The sequence below is a fragment of the Schistocerca nitens genome, chromosome 4 (genome assembly GCF_023898315.1).
Source record: "Schistocerca nitens isolate TAMUIC-IGC-003100 chromosome 4, iqSchNite1.1, whole genome shotgun sequence".
Lineage (NCBI taxonomy): Eukaryota > Metazoa > Arthropoda > Insecta > Orthoptera > Acrididae > Schistocerca > Schistocerca nitens.
The window spans coordinates 191,379,747-191,397,955 of NC_064617.1; the positions used below are offsets into that span (position 1 = coordinate 191,379,747).

Below are 18,209 nucleotides of genomic sequence, written 5' to 3' on the forward strand. Positions count from 1 at the left end.
ATCTTTATTCATAGGTGTGGGTACTGAATATTAATAGACCACACAGAAAGCTCTCAATTTAAGGGAGATGCTTTTTTTTTTATTTTTTAAGTAAGATTGTGTATCAGATGTTACCATTTCAGGATTTTGAAATATACACTGAGCTGGGCACACTAATTTTCTTTTTAAGTTATCATTTTGAACTAGTGTGCCTGTGTAAGTTTTTACCCCTGGGAATAGAGTATTGCCTTTTTAAATTAAATGTTAATGTAATTTTAACAGTTGTTCAATACCTTAAATGAGCCAATAAAAAATTTAATTTGAAAACCCATATAAGAGGATGTCATGTATACGTATCATAATTATTACTATCTTAGCCCGATGCAAATGTGATCTGTTTTTCACATGAGCCAAATTATACACTTGTGTATTCTAATTACGTTACAGTGATGAAGCACGATACGCAACTTGTGGTCTATAAGCTGTAGATGAACATTCATTCATAGAAGCAACTGTATTACCAAGGAGTGAAAGAAATTATTGTCATTTTGTTGCACAAGTGGCAAAGCAATGCATGCAAGCACAGGCAGAAGCCAGAGCAACTAACTTTGCTTGCTGAATACAAATGGAATGCCGCATGAAGGATGCCTGCCAGATGTAAGGCATGACCTTACATGAGATGTTGCCTCTGGGTGAGACCAGACATGCTTACATGACATGGCATAGGAAATGTGACAGACACAAGGGAAATAAGGTTGCAACGACCGTTCATTAGCTGTGAACAGTCATCCCAGATGGACCCCATATATAACAGGTTTCAAGTCTGGACTTAAGAGTGATGCACTCAGCACTTAGCCATGTGTACATTACTCCAAGGGACCTTTTTAGAATATACAGGAGAGGAATAGTGTACTGTCAAGCATTTGATTAGGTAATCTGTAAAGTATTCTCCTCATTTGTTCACATTTCCTTGACCAAACTCCATGATATCTCAAAATATTCAGTTAGCCAATGCCACAAAATGTTAAGAGATGGAACTTCCCACGTATAATCTATGTCTAGATCGCTCGCTTGACCTTGATTTTATGGTACTAGGTGTTCAGGGGTTTGTCATGGATTAGTAAGAGTTGTTTGCAGTTTTACTATGCAGCAAGTATGTGCTACGAATTATTGAAATAGCTCACCCTTCCTTTTGTAATATCAAATCTACTCAGTGTGACATCAAGCAAAAAGATGGAATTATTCCAAAAATCCTGTTTTTTTAGCTGAACAATCAGTATGCGAGCCAGCAACAAGTTAATACTGCAATCATTCGATGGGACTAAGAATATTCCAAATGAGTTTCTCAACAACTGTAATACTGTTTTTGAACTCTTAAATCCAGAACAGCATGACACTTTATTGAAATTTGTGAAAACCCAAACAGCTGGCTCAGTGTGAAGCAAGTTACTAGTCGAAAGACCTAAGTGTCACCTGGTGAGACTGCGTGCCATCTTCCTAGAACATTATACCAACGAATGAACTAGATTACTATGCATGCAAAATCTTTGTGAATCAGCAGGAACATGGAGAAAGTATAATGCAGCAGGGTTCATGACTGGACACAATGCAGCAACACATTAGAGAAGCCATCACAGGTACAATGTGAGAGTCAGAGTTAGAAGACTGACTTAATCTAGACACTAAGCAGAGCTGAGTCTATTCAAGGGATTTTTATGACAATAGGATAAAGACAAAATTGTGTGCACACTGTGAACAGTTGTTGTTAGCAGCAGCAATATATGTCATTTTGACAGAGGAAAGCACGACAGCCTCACAAAAGAAAAAAATAAGTGGTCAAAGCGATAGTGCGGCACTGTGAAATGAGAAGAAATCCCTGAAGTGTTTCACATGCAGTAGGTCAGCCTATGTATAGTGAGGTTATCATCCTGATAAAAGAATAAGGAAGGGCGAGCCAATCAGATCTGGAAATGGAGGTGGTAATACAAACGTGCCACTGACGGTGGTCAGTGTTGATCCCACAATGCTCTGAGGTAATTGCAGGGAAATGGAAGGACTTTGGGCAGTGAGGTGCTCGCAGTGTAACGTTGCCCAAACACAGAGGACCATGCACACACTCGAAGTCTGCAACATGTTTTAAATGTAAACGAATTGGCCACTATACAAGAGATTGCATGGAATGTTGCAAAAGCTTGCATGGAATGTGACAGCATTGCACAGAGAAAGAGTTAAGTGCAGCGAAAATATGCAAGGGTGTATGAAAGCAGTTGTTTTAAGTCTTAATTGGAAAAATATTGACAGTCAACTATGAAAAAAGAAATGAATCTGTAAAATTGGAGTGCCCAGGAAGGAGGAAAGAATAGCGTAAAATTTCTTGTTGATAGTGTGGCACAAATAAGACTAGTGGAAGAAGTAGCCTGAAACATAGCAGAAGGCATAGTCAGGCAGATAGTATTAAAATTTGGAAACTTGCTAGTATGGCTGGAAAGACAGGGAAACATAACCCTCAGATCGTGAAGGATAGTGAGGGATTGCTTCTGTGTAATAGGAAATATGTATATCTTCCATTTGATGAGCTGGTGGGCAAAGATTTCTTTAATGAAAATCGAGTTGTAATAAATTATGCCAGCAAAAGTATGTGGATCCAAAGAGAATGGATTAAAATAAAGATGGAGCAAGAGAATGAGCTCCATATAGTACATATACAGGAAAGAGGTGAAACATGCATAGAAATATGAAGGTAGGGATAGGGAGCTGTTGTTCTATGGCAAGAATTAAAAGGTGTTGAAAGTCTGTGTATCCATGGAGAACCAATCAAAATGAAAGTGGAGCAAGAGTGCAGTTTCCATAGAGTGCATGAACAGGAAACAGTCAGTTGTTTCAAAACAAGCTAAGACGCAAAGTGAAACATGTAGAAATGCAAAGGCTAGTAGGGACAGGAAGCAAACTGTCATCCTACAGAAGATGCAGGCAGAAGGAATTGTCAAATAGAAATTAAAAAGTGATAGCAAGAGACATGAGCAAGTTGAAAAAAAGGCTAACAGAGGAGGGGGAGGGCGGGCCTTGAGAGTAACAAATGTGCAAGTTGAGAACAGAGGAAAACAGAATGAGGGGGGCTATCGTAAGTGTACTGAACACTTAAAATGAGAGTGTATCATTAGAATTCCCACAGCAGTAATGAAGCACAAATCGTTCAGTGAGTGCCATGTCACTAAGAAAAAGCCACTGCGAAATTATGAACAAGTACACTGAAAGAAAATATTTGTGTTATTTAAATCTGGAAGGGAAGCAGCGATTACTAAGCTATGCACCATGTGTAGTGATCATTTTCATTTGCCAGAAGACGAGATATTTTATACAGAAAGCATCAGGCATGAGATCAAACTGCAACTGGAAGCAAAAGATGGGGTGACTTTTTCATGACCCTACAAAATACCGCAACCACAAAAGGACGTGCTGCAAAAGAAAATAGTAAAAATGTTGAAGAATATTATACTGCCAAGTAAAAGAAGATGGAATTTTAGGCTGATGATTATTCCAAAACAGGTGGATGCCAGTGAAAAGTGAAAATAGTGTATAGTTGCTGACCATAGTTGACCAAATGAAATCTCCCTAAATTCAGTTTATTCATTGAAGAGGACAGATGAAATACTTGACAGTCTAGGAAAGGCAAAATAGCTCTCAGCCCTTGATAGCAAAAGGCTATAAGCAGATCTTCAAGCAATGGAAAATCCAGAATGGAATGTGAGAGTCTTTTTGTTGTGCCTATCTGTGACTCATCATCTCCATTAAATGGTGAGCAGCAATTTTTCATAATATTGTACAAGCAGATCTTATTAGACAAAGAATATCGAGAAAAGAGAGCCTTCAGTACATTGTACAGACATTACAAATATAAATGGATGCCCATGGGTCTTAAAACAGCCCCAAGACCATTTCAGAAACTGATGATCTCTGCTAATCAATTTGGAGAGATCCACTTCATTTGTACTCGTATTTATTCAAACCACGACCAGTTTTGAGATTTTAAAATCCCATCTTCAGGTGTATGAAATTATTGTATTTGGTAATACATAACATGCTGTCGGGCCAGTCAGTGCAAGAGTTCCAATCATTGCAATCTGGCGGAAACTGATTGCTGCTAGGAACAGTAGTGGTTGGCATTAGCTGTGAGAGAAAGACGGTGACAGTGGGTGAGAGCTCAGGACCACAAAGTCAGCTGCGTAGGACAGGTCTCAGGCCTTGGCTTAGTTTTCTCTGACTCTGCCACACTTAATATTTAGACAGGCATACCTTACTCTGGCAGAACTATGCAGACTGTACTGCAAAGTGTAACACCAAGTATATGTGGGGTTATTCAGCTGCCTAGAACTGGTATGAGGTATGATAAAATTGTTTGTTCAGATGGATGCTAGCAGGCGGCTCCAGGACCCTGAGCATGGCTGGGCCAACCGGAGCGAACATTACTGGTTGGCCCAAGTGCAAATACAGTCTCAGGTAGCCGGAAACAGAAAAATCCCAAAACTGGGAACTTGAACGACAGCTGCCCACATGCCCCTTGTGCAGAAAAAGTGCCAGAAAGGGTGGAGTATGAGACAGTCTGAAATATCGCTTCTTGTATCTCTCATAAAATCTTATTTATGAAAAGGTTAGTTGCTACTCCCCTTACAGCGGAGATACTCAGTCGCAGATAGGGACAACAAAAGACTATCAGAAAGTTAGTTTTTGGCCCACAAGGCCTTCGTCAGAAACACACACACACACACACACACACACACACACACACACTCGACCACAGTCTCCGGCTGCTGAGGCCAGACAAGGCCAGCAACTGTGGTCATTTGTGTGAGAGTTGTGTTTGCACATGTGCATGTGTATGTTGTCTATTTCTGAAGAAGACCTTGTTGGCCAAAAGCTCACTTTCTGATAGACTTTTTGTTGTGCCTATCTGCGACTTTGTATCTCCACTATAGGGTGAGTAGCAACTATCCTTTTCGTAATACTGTTATGTTCCATTCTGGATTTTCCATTGCATAATAAACCACAATTACATAATAGAGCAAATCTGAATACATCTGCAATTTCAGAAAAATAGAGGCATCGAATGAAACAATATTATTTTCAACAAGTTAAAATCTACAGAACTTAATATTTTACAGTGACTAAATATTTTCACAATGAACTTTAGAGTCACCAACTTTTAAACGCTTCATGACATTTCAACAAACAATATTCCACATGATAACATTGCACTATAACTATCACTCCTGAAAGCCATTCATATGTCTCTATTATATTCATTGATATACTATGTTTTTTTATATCATTTTAATTATGTACATGTGTGTCAGAACATTGCACCCTCCACAATAACACAGCAATTGGATGCAACATGAATATCTCGTATATTATCATACTTGTGTAGGAACATGCACTATTTGGCCAGTAACTTTAAATAAATATGATTACAACTGACATTAAAAAACCAATATAATTTAAGAACTGGTCGATCACATGTATTAGCTGACCCCACCATCGGAAAGAGTACCAAAAGAGTTGTGTCAAGCAGACATAAACAACTGTTTTAAACGCATTTAATGACAATAAATTGTCATTTAACATGAGTGCACTTACACTAGAATGCTAGCTTATTTATGTATCAACAAACCTTTATTTCTATTTATTGTAAATGATCTGAGTGTGACTGAATGTTTATAACATTTCTTTATTTAAATAGTGGTGTAATTGATTAGTTTAGTGTGGAAAGTGGTCAAGTTGCATCAAAACCATGTCTGTAGAACTTAAGAATGGTGTGTTTTTGGTGGGAATGGCCTTCAGCTAATGGAGAAGCAAACAGTACTGGAATACGATGATGATGATACTTGGTTTGTGGGGTGCTCAACTGCACGGTTATCAGTGCCTGTACAAATTCCCAATCTTTACACAGTCCAGTCTCGTCACTTTCACAAATGATGATGAAATAATGAGTACAACACAAACACCCAATCCCTGGACAGAGAAAATCCCGACCCGGCTGGGAATCGAACCTGGGACCCAGTGATCCAGATGCAGCAATGCTAGCCACTAGACCATGAGCTGTGGACAGTGGTGGAACACTTCTGAATTCAAGTGGAGATGAACACTTTCAAATGGCACACTCACTCAAGGGAGTTATTCTGATCACTTTTACATTAGATCTTGAAGAAGGGTGGGATTTCATGTTGAGTTCTTGAAGAGGGCAGACCTGCCTTTGGGAACTTATGTTATTTGATCCTGTAGGTGATTGATTCTGGGAGGTGAACAGCCAATTCACTACTCTAACTTCTGAAGGGACTCTTAAATATCACGGGGTCTATATGCACCCCAGAGCAGAACTTTTAATTTTCTGCTTGCATTACGGAATTGAGGAAAGACAGAGCATGAGTTTTGATTTGTTACCTCTTGTGTGTAACTGTGTAAAACATCAACACTGATCCAAATTATTTGAGCTGGCAAATATTTCGTGTATTGTTATCAAGAAATGGACTTAGCTTGTCATGCATATTGGATGACAATGTAGTTATGAGATTCAGCAACTATTCTTGTAAAACTCTCAATGCAACTTTACTGCATTCAATACGATTATTTCTGTCCATATTATACATAGTTATCATAGGGCCACTTTCTGTCTGACTTTTACTTTGTTGAATAAACATTATTCAAAATACTGCTCTGTCATCTTAATTAATTACAGATGTCAGAAATGAATCTTTTTATTAATTATTCATTTATCTTTTATTTAATATGTTTGATTATTTTATTACTGCAAAATTCTAACTAAGGCATTTATTACTGCAAAATTCTAACTAAGGCATTTATTACTGCAAAATTCTAACTAAGGCATTTATTACAGCAAAATTCTAACTAAGGCATTTATTACTGCAAAATTCTAACTAAGGCATTTATTACTGCAAAATTCTAACTAAGGCATTTATTACTGCAAAATTCTAACTAAGGCATTTGACTGCAGGTTCACATCTTCAGGTTATTATTTGCTGTGGGATAGCAGCTGGGCATGAAAGTAAACATGCGTGGCTTGACATTATCAAGCTATTATTTTTAAACAGAGCCATGCATAGCCTAATTACTTAAGGAGTGAGCAACATCAGGTGAAGTCTCAATTGGTTTGATCATATGGAATGCTGGTAGGAGAGTCTACTACTTAGCAGAATACCCACGAGGTAAGATCACAATAGGAATAGGGTATTTTTAAGCATTCACCAAGATGAGCTGTACAGATTGTTTTCAAGTATTTTATTGTTTGTATTTCCTGACAGAGATCCTTAATTCTTAAAAATATTCACTTAGCCAGTACCACAGAATGCTAAGTGCTGTACCATGTCATGTATAGGGTCAGTGTCGAGACCATTCACTGAATGTGACAATCTGCTGTTTGTATTAATGAAAACTGCAAAGCTGTCCTCACAAAGGACTTGTTTCTCACAGCAAAGCACATCAGACATGGTATCCATGGTGGTTGCTGCATACTCTTAAACGACTTACTAAGTCTCACAGAAAGTGCTCCTCATTGTGACTCGTGACCACAGTGTAAACCAGCAGCAACTGGCTGCATCTGGGGAACAAATCATACAGTCTATTTTCTAAAATGGACATGCATAAAATAGTTGTGGTTACTATGTTTGCAATAGTTGAAGAAGGGGCATAGAAAATCTCAAAGATGATTCCAAGCTTGTCAATGGTTTGAACAGTGGACTGCTGGTAGAGAAACACTAATATGGTACACAACAATCTAAGGTACACGCTAGCAGAGGTTATTTTTTAACTCAGTTGACTCTCCATCACTTTTCATTTTTAAATTGAATCTAGTTACAGAACATCATATAATATCAGTTTCCGCAAGCATAATACCCATATTCTCAATGTTGTATTGACTATCATCCCTCTAAATTAACATATTTCACCATATTAACTTCAATATCGAGTTTCATTTTGTAATTTCATTCATGCTAGCAAGATACAAACATGAGACAGTGCATAAAACCAGGAGATAGGAATATATATCTTTTACACTAAAAAATAAATTTTACATTAGAAAATAAATAAAAAAATTTAAAAAATACACAAATGTCTATAAAGGCTGTAACAAATATGTCTATATTTGACATTTAGCATTGACAAATTGTACCAAAAACAACATGGTTTTGATAAATCATCATTGTGCAGTGGCATTGAAACAGCTTACTCCCATAGCACGCAAGTTATAACAACAAACATCAAATACGAAAGCCTGTGTTTCCCAGCATTTAATTTTAACATGGCAAAAAGATGAATTGTTGTGAGCTCCTCAATGTGCTGGTACTTTGAAACAGCTTGTACTGATACTATGTATGCTACAATATAAAAACCACCAAATACAGATTTCAGCTCCATACAACTAATAAAATATGGCATCACCTAAGTTCTCCTTGTGACATAAAACTGACACTGAATCTCACTGGCAACATTCCTCTTCATAAGGTAGAAATCTGATATGGTGAGTTCTTCATTTCACACTTTGCAATGTAAGGGAACATGGAATTCCATGGTGTAACATCATTGGCTCGTTGTCCACAAATGTTTTCACATCCCATTGGAAGATACCTTAATGCAGGATGTGTAAATTATGGATGAATATTGTGCTGTGGTGTGAAATTGTCAGAGGTTGGCTTTCAGAATTTTTTTATATTAAAATAATGTGTGTTAACAGGTCATTCTGCATGGTAATCAATCAGTTTAACACTCCCACTTCCAACCAGTGTTCCACTTCATACGAATGCACTTCAAATTGTTTTCACTACAACTTAAGATCAGTAGACTTTGATAGAAATGATACATCATGTTTCAAATTGTACACTTTTCACACTATGGTCATTGTTGACTTGAATCACAAATCAGCAAGAAAGTTGGCAAAGTGGTACTTTGAATTAAAATTAGTAAAACAAGAACCAAAGCCTGAATATCAAATACTGATCCAGAACACAAATATGTATTCATATTTACACATGTTTTTAATTTTAAAAAATCCATATTTGCTTTTGTGCGAATGACGAATTCACAATGATGTGACAAGTTCTTCTATGCTAGTTAACGCTCCATTGCACTCACTCACAATCATGCAAGGGGAAACCAACCTGGAGCCTGAGAACCAACAGCTGATAATGAAGATTCCTCAAGATGGCAAACACAGTAGAGGTGACAACAAAAATTGCAACAACTCAATGCACTACTTCACTTTTCCTTATTCTATTCCAAAACCAATTGTTTCCAAAGCAGGATCAAATTATCTGCAACAAAATTACTCAGAAAATTTCCTTCCATCAATGAGTAGTTCAGCTCTCCCTTAAATCCCTCGGAATTCCCCTGAGTCTTCCTGAATTACCCGAATTTTTCATTAAATTCTATTTTCCTGAGTATTCTCAATTTTCCAGGTTTTCCAGCCAAGTCGCCCCATGTTTATTGTCAAGAAAAAGTTATTTAACAGTAGAAAGGAAGTTAGTAAATTTCAATTAAAAAATTACATTCACTGCATGTCATTTATTCACTTTCTCAAATTTTATGTTTTCATGTACTGCATTATAAGAAGTGATGCAATGGATAATCTAATATCATAATTACTATGACTTCATAAGTAATCAAAACTAACATCCAATACTGAAACAAGAAAAGTGTTTTCACCTGAATCACTGGAGTCGTGCAATAACAACTGCTTGGCAATTTCATCATGATTCTCATAAACTTTATCATCTTGTTTTCCAGGTTTCACTGGCTGTCCCTCAGAAACTGGGCAATAGTCTTCTCCAGCAGTATCAGAATCAGTACTCGTATCTAAACAAGAGAAGTACAAAACAACTAAAACAGGAATATGGGCATCACATTATACATTAAAGGAAGAGTAGTACAATACAGTTATAACTATTACTCCAAAAACTTACTGTCAGCTCACAGGCTGGATTAAAAGCATATCAGTCACTCTCATAAGGTTACCTTTCCATTCTATAAATTTTTGCATCACCTTGTTGCATTGTTGAAAGGAGGAAGAAAGATAATATCTTAAGGACAGAGTATCACAGGGGTAACATGCACAAATGCAATAAAAATTAAACATTAAATGGAACAAACAATTATTAAGAAGGTAGACAACCTACTCACCTTAAGGACAAAATGCTGAGCAGTGAATAGGCTCACAAAACACAAATACAGATGTCAAACCAGCTTTTGAACACACATTTTTTTCACACAGTTACAGCAATTCATCTTTAAGGTGAATAGGTAGGATGGCTTCGTCTCCTAATAACAATTTGTTTTCATCTCTGACCTTCCCCTTGATATTACCATCAACTGCAATGAATGAAATAACTGCCATAGAAACAGAAATTTTTTGGAGAACACAAAGAGAGAGGCTTGAATTAGAACTGCCCGCAGATATGGAATGATCATGAGTTACAATAGTAAGGCATTAACTCACAATATCCATAAGGAGGCTATGTCTCCGTACTGTTTCTATATGCAGTGAAATAAGGAAGAACTCAAAACACTAATGAATTTTATGACCTGTTATGAAACACTATCAGAAAAATAAATAAAAATCATTATATACTACTCGTGGAAGATTTAAATGCTTGAATGGGTAAAAGATCTATTAAAGACCTAGTATGTACAAAGGGTAAAAATAAACTATATAGTTATGGAAAGAAGCTAACAGAGTTTGCCAGACATAGTGAATAAAGAATAACAAACACTTTTTTTAAACATCACAACATCCATAAATTTACATGAGCAGCTCAAGGTACAGGTTCAATAACAGACTACATTCTTGCAAATAAAAAGGTACGGGTAAGAATAAAAGACATCTTGATAGAATTTGGAGTGGACTCTAAAACAGGGGAAATTACTAAGCAAACTCTAACACAGACACATTCAAAGTTATAATTCATGGGAGAACTCTCCAAAGAGTCTTTAATTACAACTGGATTGCGACAGAGTGATGGACAGTCCCCAGTTCTTTTCAGTTGTGTGTTAGAGGTGGTCATCTGAAAATGAGAAAAGGAATTAGTCAGGAAAAGGATAGTGAACAAAGTTCACACTGGAGGATCAAAGAACAGTTATTGCTGTCAACTGCCTTGCTTACACCAATGACTTGGTAGTCCTGTCAAAAAAACAAGTACACAACCAACATCCAAACAGCACCTCGTCACCTAGCAACAGATAGAAAAATAGAAAAAGTGACAGTTCCAGATATCTTGGTGAGATAGCGCAGGTGATAGTTAGTAAAAAAGAAGCCAACAATAGAAAGCGAGAGAAGATTGTGACTGCTTTCAAAGGAAAGCTTAATTCAGGCACTACAACACAATGATCAAAACCAAGTGTCTGTACACAATTTACTGGCTCAGAATGACAGGAAAGGTGGACTGAGAGAAGACGAGAAATTTTACTGCAAGAGCCTTTGCAAGAGGATAGTATAGACTTCGAGGAAGAGAAGAATTATAACAGGATAATGAGTGGCTGATGGAGTCAATAATGAAATGGTCACTGAATGGACATCTGTTCAGGACGGATGCAACCCGACTTATGAAGTAGATGTTTAATGTATTGAACAGCAGACATAGTCTTTGATAAACAGCTCAAGGAAGTAAGGAAGGACCTCAAGAGCACTGAAGTGAATCAGAAAGATTTCTCTAACAGTGATCGGTTAGAGATCACTAACCAATAACTTTAAGGATTTCCATGATGAGCAATAGCAGAACAGCAGCTGTACATAAGAGAGGAAACAGGCTGCAAGAGACAGAACAACACACTTTTGTGCTGCAAAATAGGCTTCCAAAAATGCCTAGAGTTCTCTAACGGTCCTACACGAGAGTGGGAAAAAGACAAAAGACTCTACAGCAGCTTGGATGTATCATCACATCACTTGTAAGTAAGAAACAATATAACTGTTTTTTTTTCTTTTTTTTTTTTTTTAATGGGAAAAACCATGCATCAACTACCAGTCAGGTGTAAGAACTTATAAGGCACGCCAAACTGTCATATCAAAAGAAACTAAATGAGAAATGGCAAATGAAACCATCAAGTAACAACATAAATGGAGACTGGAATACTGTTACATAAATTAACCGTGAAACATTAGGAACAAGGGAGAGAGAGAAAACACATTGCACAAACTAATGAGGAATAAGTCTGTTAAACTCCTGTAACAAACTGCAAACTAAAATTATAAATAAAACATTAATACCAACAGTGTAAGCAAAACGTTAAGACATATAACATGGTTTTAGAAAAGGTAGATCAAACTGTAATTGTATTTTCACTTTGGCACAAGCAACTTAGAAAAGAAGAGAATTCTGACTATCAACTCATTATGTTTTTACTGATCATGAAAAAGCGTTTGACAAGGTAAAACCGAAAATGCTACTGGGATTGTTAAAGAAATGACACTTCCAACACATCTGATTTCGGCAATTCAGTCATTATACAAAAATAACAAAATAAGGATCCACACTGTAAGAGACACGAAAGGGAAGCAGTGGTTGGGAATGGAGTGAGACAGGGTTTTAGCCTCTACCCGAAGTTATTCAATCTGTATATTGAGCAAGCAGTGAAGGAAACAAAAGAAAAATTCGGAGTAGGCATTAAAATCCATGGAGAAGAAATAAAAACTTTGAGGTTCACCGATGACATTGTAATTCTGTCAGAGACAGCAAAGAACTTGGAAGAGCAGTTGAAAGGAATGAATAGTGTCTTGAAAGGAGGATATAAGATGAACATCAACAAAAGCAAAACGAGGATAATGGAATGTAGTCGATTTCAGTCGGGTGATGCTGAGGGTATTAGATTAGGAAATGAGACGCTTAAAGTAGTAAAGGAGTTTTGCTATTTGGGGAGCAAAAACCTGATGATGGTCGAAGTAGAGAGGATATGAAATGTAGACTGGCAATGGCAAGGAAAGCGTTTCTGAAGAAGAGAAATTTGTTAACATCGAGTACAGATTTATGTGTCAGAAAGTCGTTTCTGATAGTGTTTGTATGGAGTGTAGCCATGTATGGAAGTGAAACGTGGACGATAAATAGTTTGGACAAGAAGAGAATACAAGCTTTTGAAATGTGGTGCTACAGAAGAATGCTGAAGATTTGATGGATAGATCACATAACTAATGAGGAGGTATTGAATAGAATTGGGGAAAAGAGGAGTTTGTGGCACAACTTGACTAGAAGAAGGAATCGGTTGGTAGAACATGTTCTGAGGCATCAAGGGATCACCAATTTAGTATTGGAGGGGAGCGTGGAGGGGAAAAATCGTAGAGGGAGACCAAGAGATGAATACACTAAGCAGATTCAGAAAGATGTAGGTTGCAGTAGTTACTGGGAGATGAAGAAGCTTGCACACGATAGAGCAGCATGGAGAGCTGCATCAAACCAGTCTCAGGACTGAAGACGACAACAACAACAACAACAACAACAACAACATTGTAAGGAATGGGACAAAATCTATCAATATTAATCAAAGAGTTAGACAAGACTGCCCACTGTTCCTCACAATTTTCAATGTTTATTTTCACAATATCATTCATAACGCTGCATTAAGATGTGATAATTAAAATTTCATGGTGCTGCTGTTTGCTGAAGATCAGATTGCAACAGGTGAATCTGAAGAAAAGATCTAAATTACAGTAACCAGTTGAGTCAAATTGCCACTAAATATGGAACGAGAATGACAGATAAAGCAAAAGTGGTGAAATTTCAAGGATTGGAACCCATAAGAGCCAAAAGTGCTATAGACGGACAAATAACTGAACAAATAAAGAGAGTTTAAATATCTAGAGAGTAATTTTGAATTTTCCAAGTCACATGACTTGGAGCTAAAATTGGCCAGGTTCAGACATATTTGTGGAACATCATATCAGACATTAAAAAAAAAATTAATTAAATTTTACAAATAATAGCCCTGTCTTTGCTGCTGTACGGTATCAAATGTTGGATCTTAGTATCATTATAATTATGGCAAACTGAATCACCACAGATGGGGTTCCTATGCTTTGTAGAGGAATATTCACTGATCAGAAATGAAGTGCATAATATGATGTTGGCTAAAGGTAGCATTAATTTTCTATTACGAGAGAAATAAAACTGTCTCTACGAGGGTTGGAATTTAAATAGTGGCAACTATTTATTCACAACCAATACAAAAGAATTGCACGTTTGCAGCTGTTACTGTCCTTCAAAGCAGTCACCGGCGTTGTGTAGAACCTGTTGCCAGCCTACAGGAAAATTAAAGAGACCTTTGGAGAAAAGAGAACCACTTGTATGAATATCAAAAGCTCAGATGGAAACCTAGTTCTAACCAAAGGAGGGAAAGCAGAAAGATGGAAGGAGTATATAGAGGGTCTATACAAGGGCAGTGTACTTGGGACAATATTATAGAAATGGAAGAGATGAAATGGGAGATGCGATATGGCGTGAAGAGTTCGACAAAGCATTGAAAGACCTGAGCCGAAACAAGGCTCCGGGAGTAGACAACATTCCATTAGAACTACTGACGGCCTTGGGAGAGCCAGTCCTGACAATAAGTCACAGCTGCAAAATACTAACGCGAATTCTGTACCGATGAATGGAAAAACTGCTAGAAGCAGACCTCGGGGAAGATCAGTTTGGATTCCGTAGAAATATTGGAACACGTGAGGCAATACTGACCTTACAACTTATCTTAGAAGAAAGATTAAGGAAAGGCAAACCTACGTTTCTAGCATTTGTAGACTTAAAGAAAGCTTTTGACAATGTTGACTGGAATACTCTCTTCCAAATTCTAAAGGTGGCAGGGGTAAAATACAGGGAGCGAAAGGCTATTTACAATTTGTACAAAAACCAGATGGCAGTTATAAGAGTCGAGGGGTATGAAAGGGAAGCAGTGGTTGGGAAGGGAGTGAGACAGGGTTGTAGCCTATCCCCGATGTTATTCAATCTGTATATTGAGCAAGCAATAAAGGAAACAAAAGGAAAGTTCGGAGTAGGTATTAAAATCCATGGAGAAGAAATAAAAATGTTAAGGTTCGCTGATGACATTGTAATTCTGTCAGAGACAGCAAAGGACTTGGAAGAGCAGTTGAACGGAATGGACAGCGTCTTGAAAGGAGGATACAAGATGAACATCAACAAAAGCAAAACGAGGATAATGGAATGTAGTCGATTTAAGTCAGGTGATGCTGAGGGAATTAGATTAGGAAATGAGAAATTTAAAGTAGTAAAGGAGTTTTGCTATTTGGGGAGCAAAATAACTGATGTTGGTCGAAGTAGAGAGGATATAAAATGTAGACTGACAATGGCAAGGAAAGCGTTTTTGAAGGAGAGAAATTTGTTAACATCGAGTATAGATTTAAGTGTCAGGAAGTCGTTTCTGAAAGTATTTGTATGGAGTGTATGATTTCAGAGCAGGATGAGAGATAGTCAAAATGCTGGCAGAGAATGTGATTCGACTACTCTAGTCCTGGGTGATACTGAGTCACAAGAAGACTGCTTGGCGAAGTCGGGGGAAACAACAGAAACATCGCAATAATGTCTCACTGAGTTATCACCTGACAACTTCTTTTGTTTTTAATGCTATGTCAAATAGAAAAATATGAGTACAGTGATTTTCATCCCATAAGGAAGCTACTGAAAACTTCAAAACAATGTCTTTCATTTGCTGACATTAAGAGTGAAAAAATGTTTCCAGAATAGGTTTGAATGTAAGCAAAAGTGCATCAATTTTAAAGGCAAAATTCTGAGATCCAATCTGTACAAAAATTATTTTCCTTTCATCTGTATTCTGAATTGTGATATAACATTGACTTTTACAACAATGCACTAGTTTGTAATATAGGGACATTTTTAAAACTAGCACTTTTTCTATCTAATTGTGTGTCCTTTTCGTGGTATCCTCACTAACATCCTATTCAGACATAATAAATCCACCCCCTCTTCCTCCCAGTTTCCTTCCTTGGATCTTTGAAATAGCACAGCAGAGCAAGAAACGCCTTTGCTATAGTTAATTACATCGTGCCTTTCTATAAGAAAAGACCAAGTTTCTTGCATTTAAGATGCTGTTCTGCCTACCAGAATGTATCAGTTAATAAGGTGCCATTTGTAAGTAATAACAGATTAAAGGTTTGTCATTGCCTCTAATACTTTTTGAATACAAAAATTTAAGCACTTTTCAAATATCTTCTTTTTTTATCTATTTGCATAGAAATAGATATTTTAATTTTTATACTTTATCATTATCATCAGTCTGTATCTTAAGCTTTGTGTCAGTTCTCTAGTGACAGTGTCAACTCCAGTTTCTACAATTGTTCAGGAGAGTGGGTAAATCTGAATGTATGGATAAACTGATTGATGGGGTTAAATGGACCAATCTACAAGGTCGCTGGTCACTTAATCCTTTGTGTGTTTAGTCAGGAGAGGGGATAAATCTGGATGTATGGATACACTGATTGCTGGGGTTAAAGGGACTAATCTACAACGTCACTGGTCCCATAATCCTTTGTGTGTTAAGCCAGGAATAGTCCCCAGACACGAAGCACACAAAACGCATATCCCAATGGACTTGACTGTATCCAACAATCAAGAAAACCAACAGACAGAAGCAACCAGAAGTAAGAAAGGGGTAAAAGGATGAAGGTGAGAGAGATGCTCCACACATAAAGGAGCTGGAGATCCCCAGAACAAGTTATGCAATTGGAGACACCCTCTGTATCCGAACATGACTCCTGCACCCTCCATTACCACAAAAAAACTGGCTACATGAACAAGGTAAAATCTCAGTACAGAGAAAAATGACTGATGTGTCTGTCAACCAACGACAGATGTAAAAGAACAAGAAGAAATAAAAAGATGGGAAGAGCAGGTGTGTTGTTCATGCCACATCCTTGCCCACGTTTATTACATTTTGTTGCTAAGTCTTAATGCACAGAATACAAAGATTTTGTTACAAGGACGCTAGTGAATAGATAGGTTCACAAAGCAGACTCATCGAATGATGTGCCAGATCGTTACATAGAGTGAGAACAGCCAAGTGAGGAAGAGCTGCATCGGACTAGACCAGAGAGAGACAGTGAGGATTGTGCACTAAGCTGACAAGGGAACCTCCCTATTGCACCCCCCCTCAGATTTAGTTATAAGTTGGCACAGTGGGCAGGCCTTGAAAAACTGAACACAGATCAATCGAGAAAACAGGAAGAAGTTGTGTGGAACTATGAAAAAAAATATGCAAAATATACAAACTGAGTAGTCCATGCGCAAGATAGGCAACATCAAGGATAGTGTGAGCTCGGGAGTGCTGCGGTCCCGTGGTTAGCGTGAGCAGCTGCGGAATGAGAGGTCCTTGGTTCAAGTCTTCCCTCAAGTGAAAAGTTTAATTTTTTATTTTCAGACAATTATTATCTGTCCGTCCGATGCGAGGTAACTGCGCCTTAGTATGGGGACGCTAAACCTAAACAAACATCGAAACACATGACGTCAGTCGACTACAGCGCACGGAAGAGAGAGTATTCCTGCTAACGAGGCTCCCTGGCTGGCAGTTGACTGTTTGCTACTTTGGACGAGAGTGCATTAAATGCGTGAGACGTATTCCGTGGGCAATATGAATCCAGCAAATATAGCTTGCGACTTCAATAACAAGGTCAATGAATATTTTCCGAACTGTAAGGAATCTGAAAGTTCCTTAAGAGATCGAACGATTGTCGAACATTTATATGATTATTTCCTACATTTGTCGATGAACAGTATGTGTGGTGATGACGATACGTTGCTGATTGCTGCGGGGCTGTATGTACCAGATGATGAGATTGTTGACGATCAGTATGAAGAACACGAAGAGGAAATACTGCGACTTCAATATGATGGTATTTCTTTGGGTTACATGAAGGAAATGCTCCAATACAGGTTACTGTCCAAACCAATTAAAAAACGCAAATATAGATTATGGAGTAAAGTAACAAATAAATTTAAGAAATTTAAAGGGATGGAGGAAAAAAGCACCATTAAATATTGCAAAGAAGTCGTGGAACGAGGTGGAACCCGAAGACAGAAGTTCAGTGAACTAGAAAACCATGTATACCGACAATTTATTAAAGCCAGAAATGAATTAAGTGCAGTGCATGATACAGACCTACAGATTTGGGGATTGCATTACGCTAAACAAATCGGCCTGGACTTCAAGGCTTC

General features: G+C 37.6%; 1 protein-coding gene across 2 annotated transcripts in view; it reads right to left on the minus strand.

The window, feature by feature from the left end:
* LOC126251334 (transcriptional regulator ATRX homolog) overlaps positions 1–18,209 on the minus strand; it is a 500,398-nt gene that overhangs the window by 329,002 nt on the left and 153,187 nt on the right. For both annotated transcript variants that reach the window (XM_049951680.1, XM_049951678.1), the window contains exon 11: positions 9,694–9,843. In XM_049951680.1, coding sequence (XP_049807637.1) covers positions 9,694–9,843 — 150 coding nt within the window. The remainder of the gene's footprint in view (positions 1–9,693; positions 9,844–18,209) is intronic.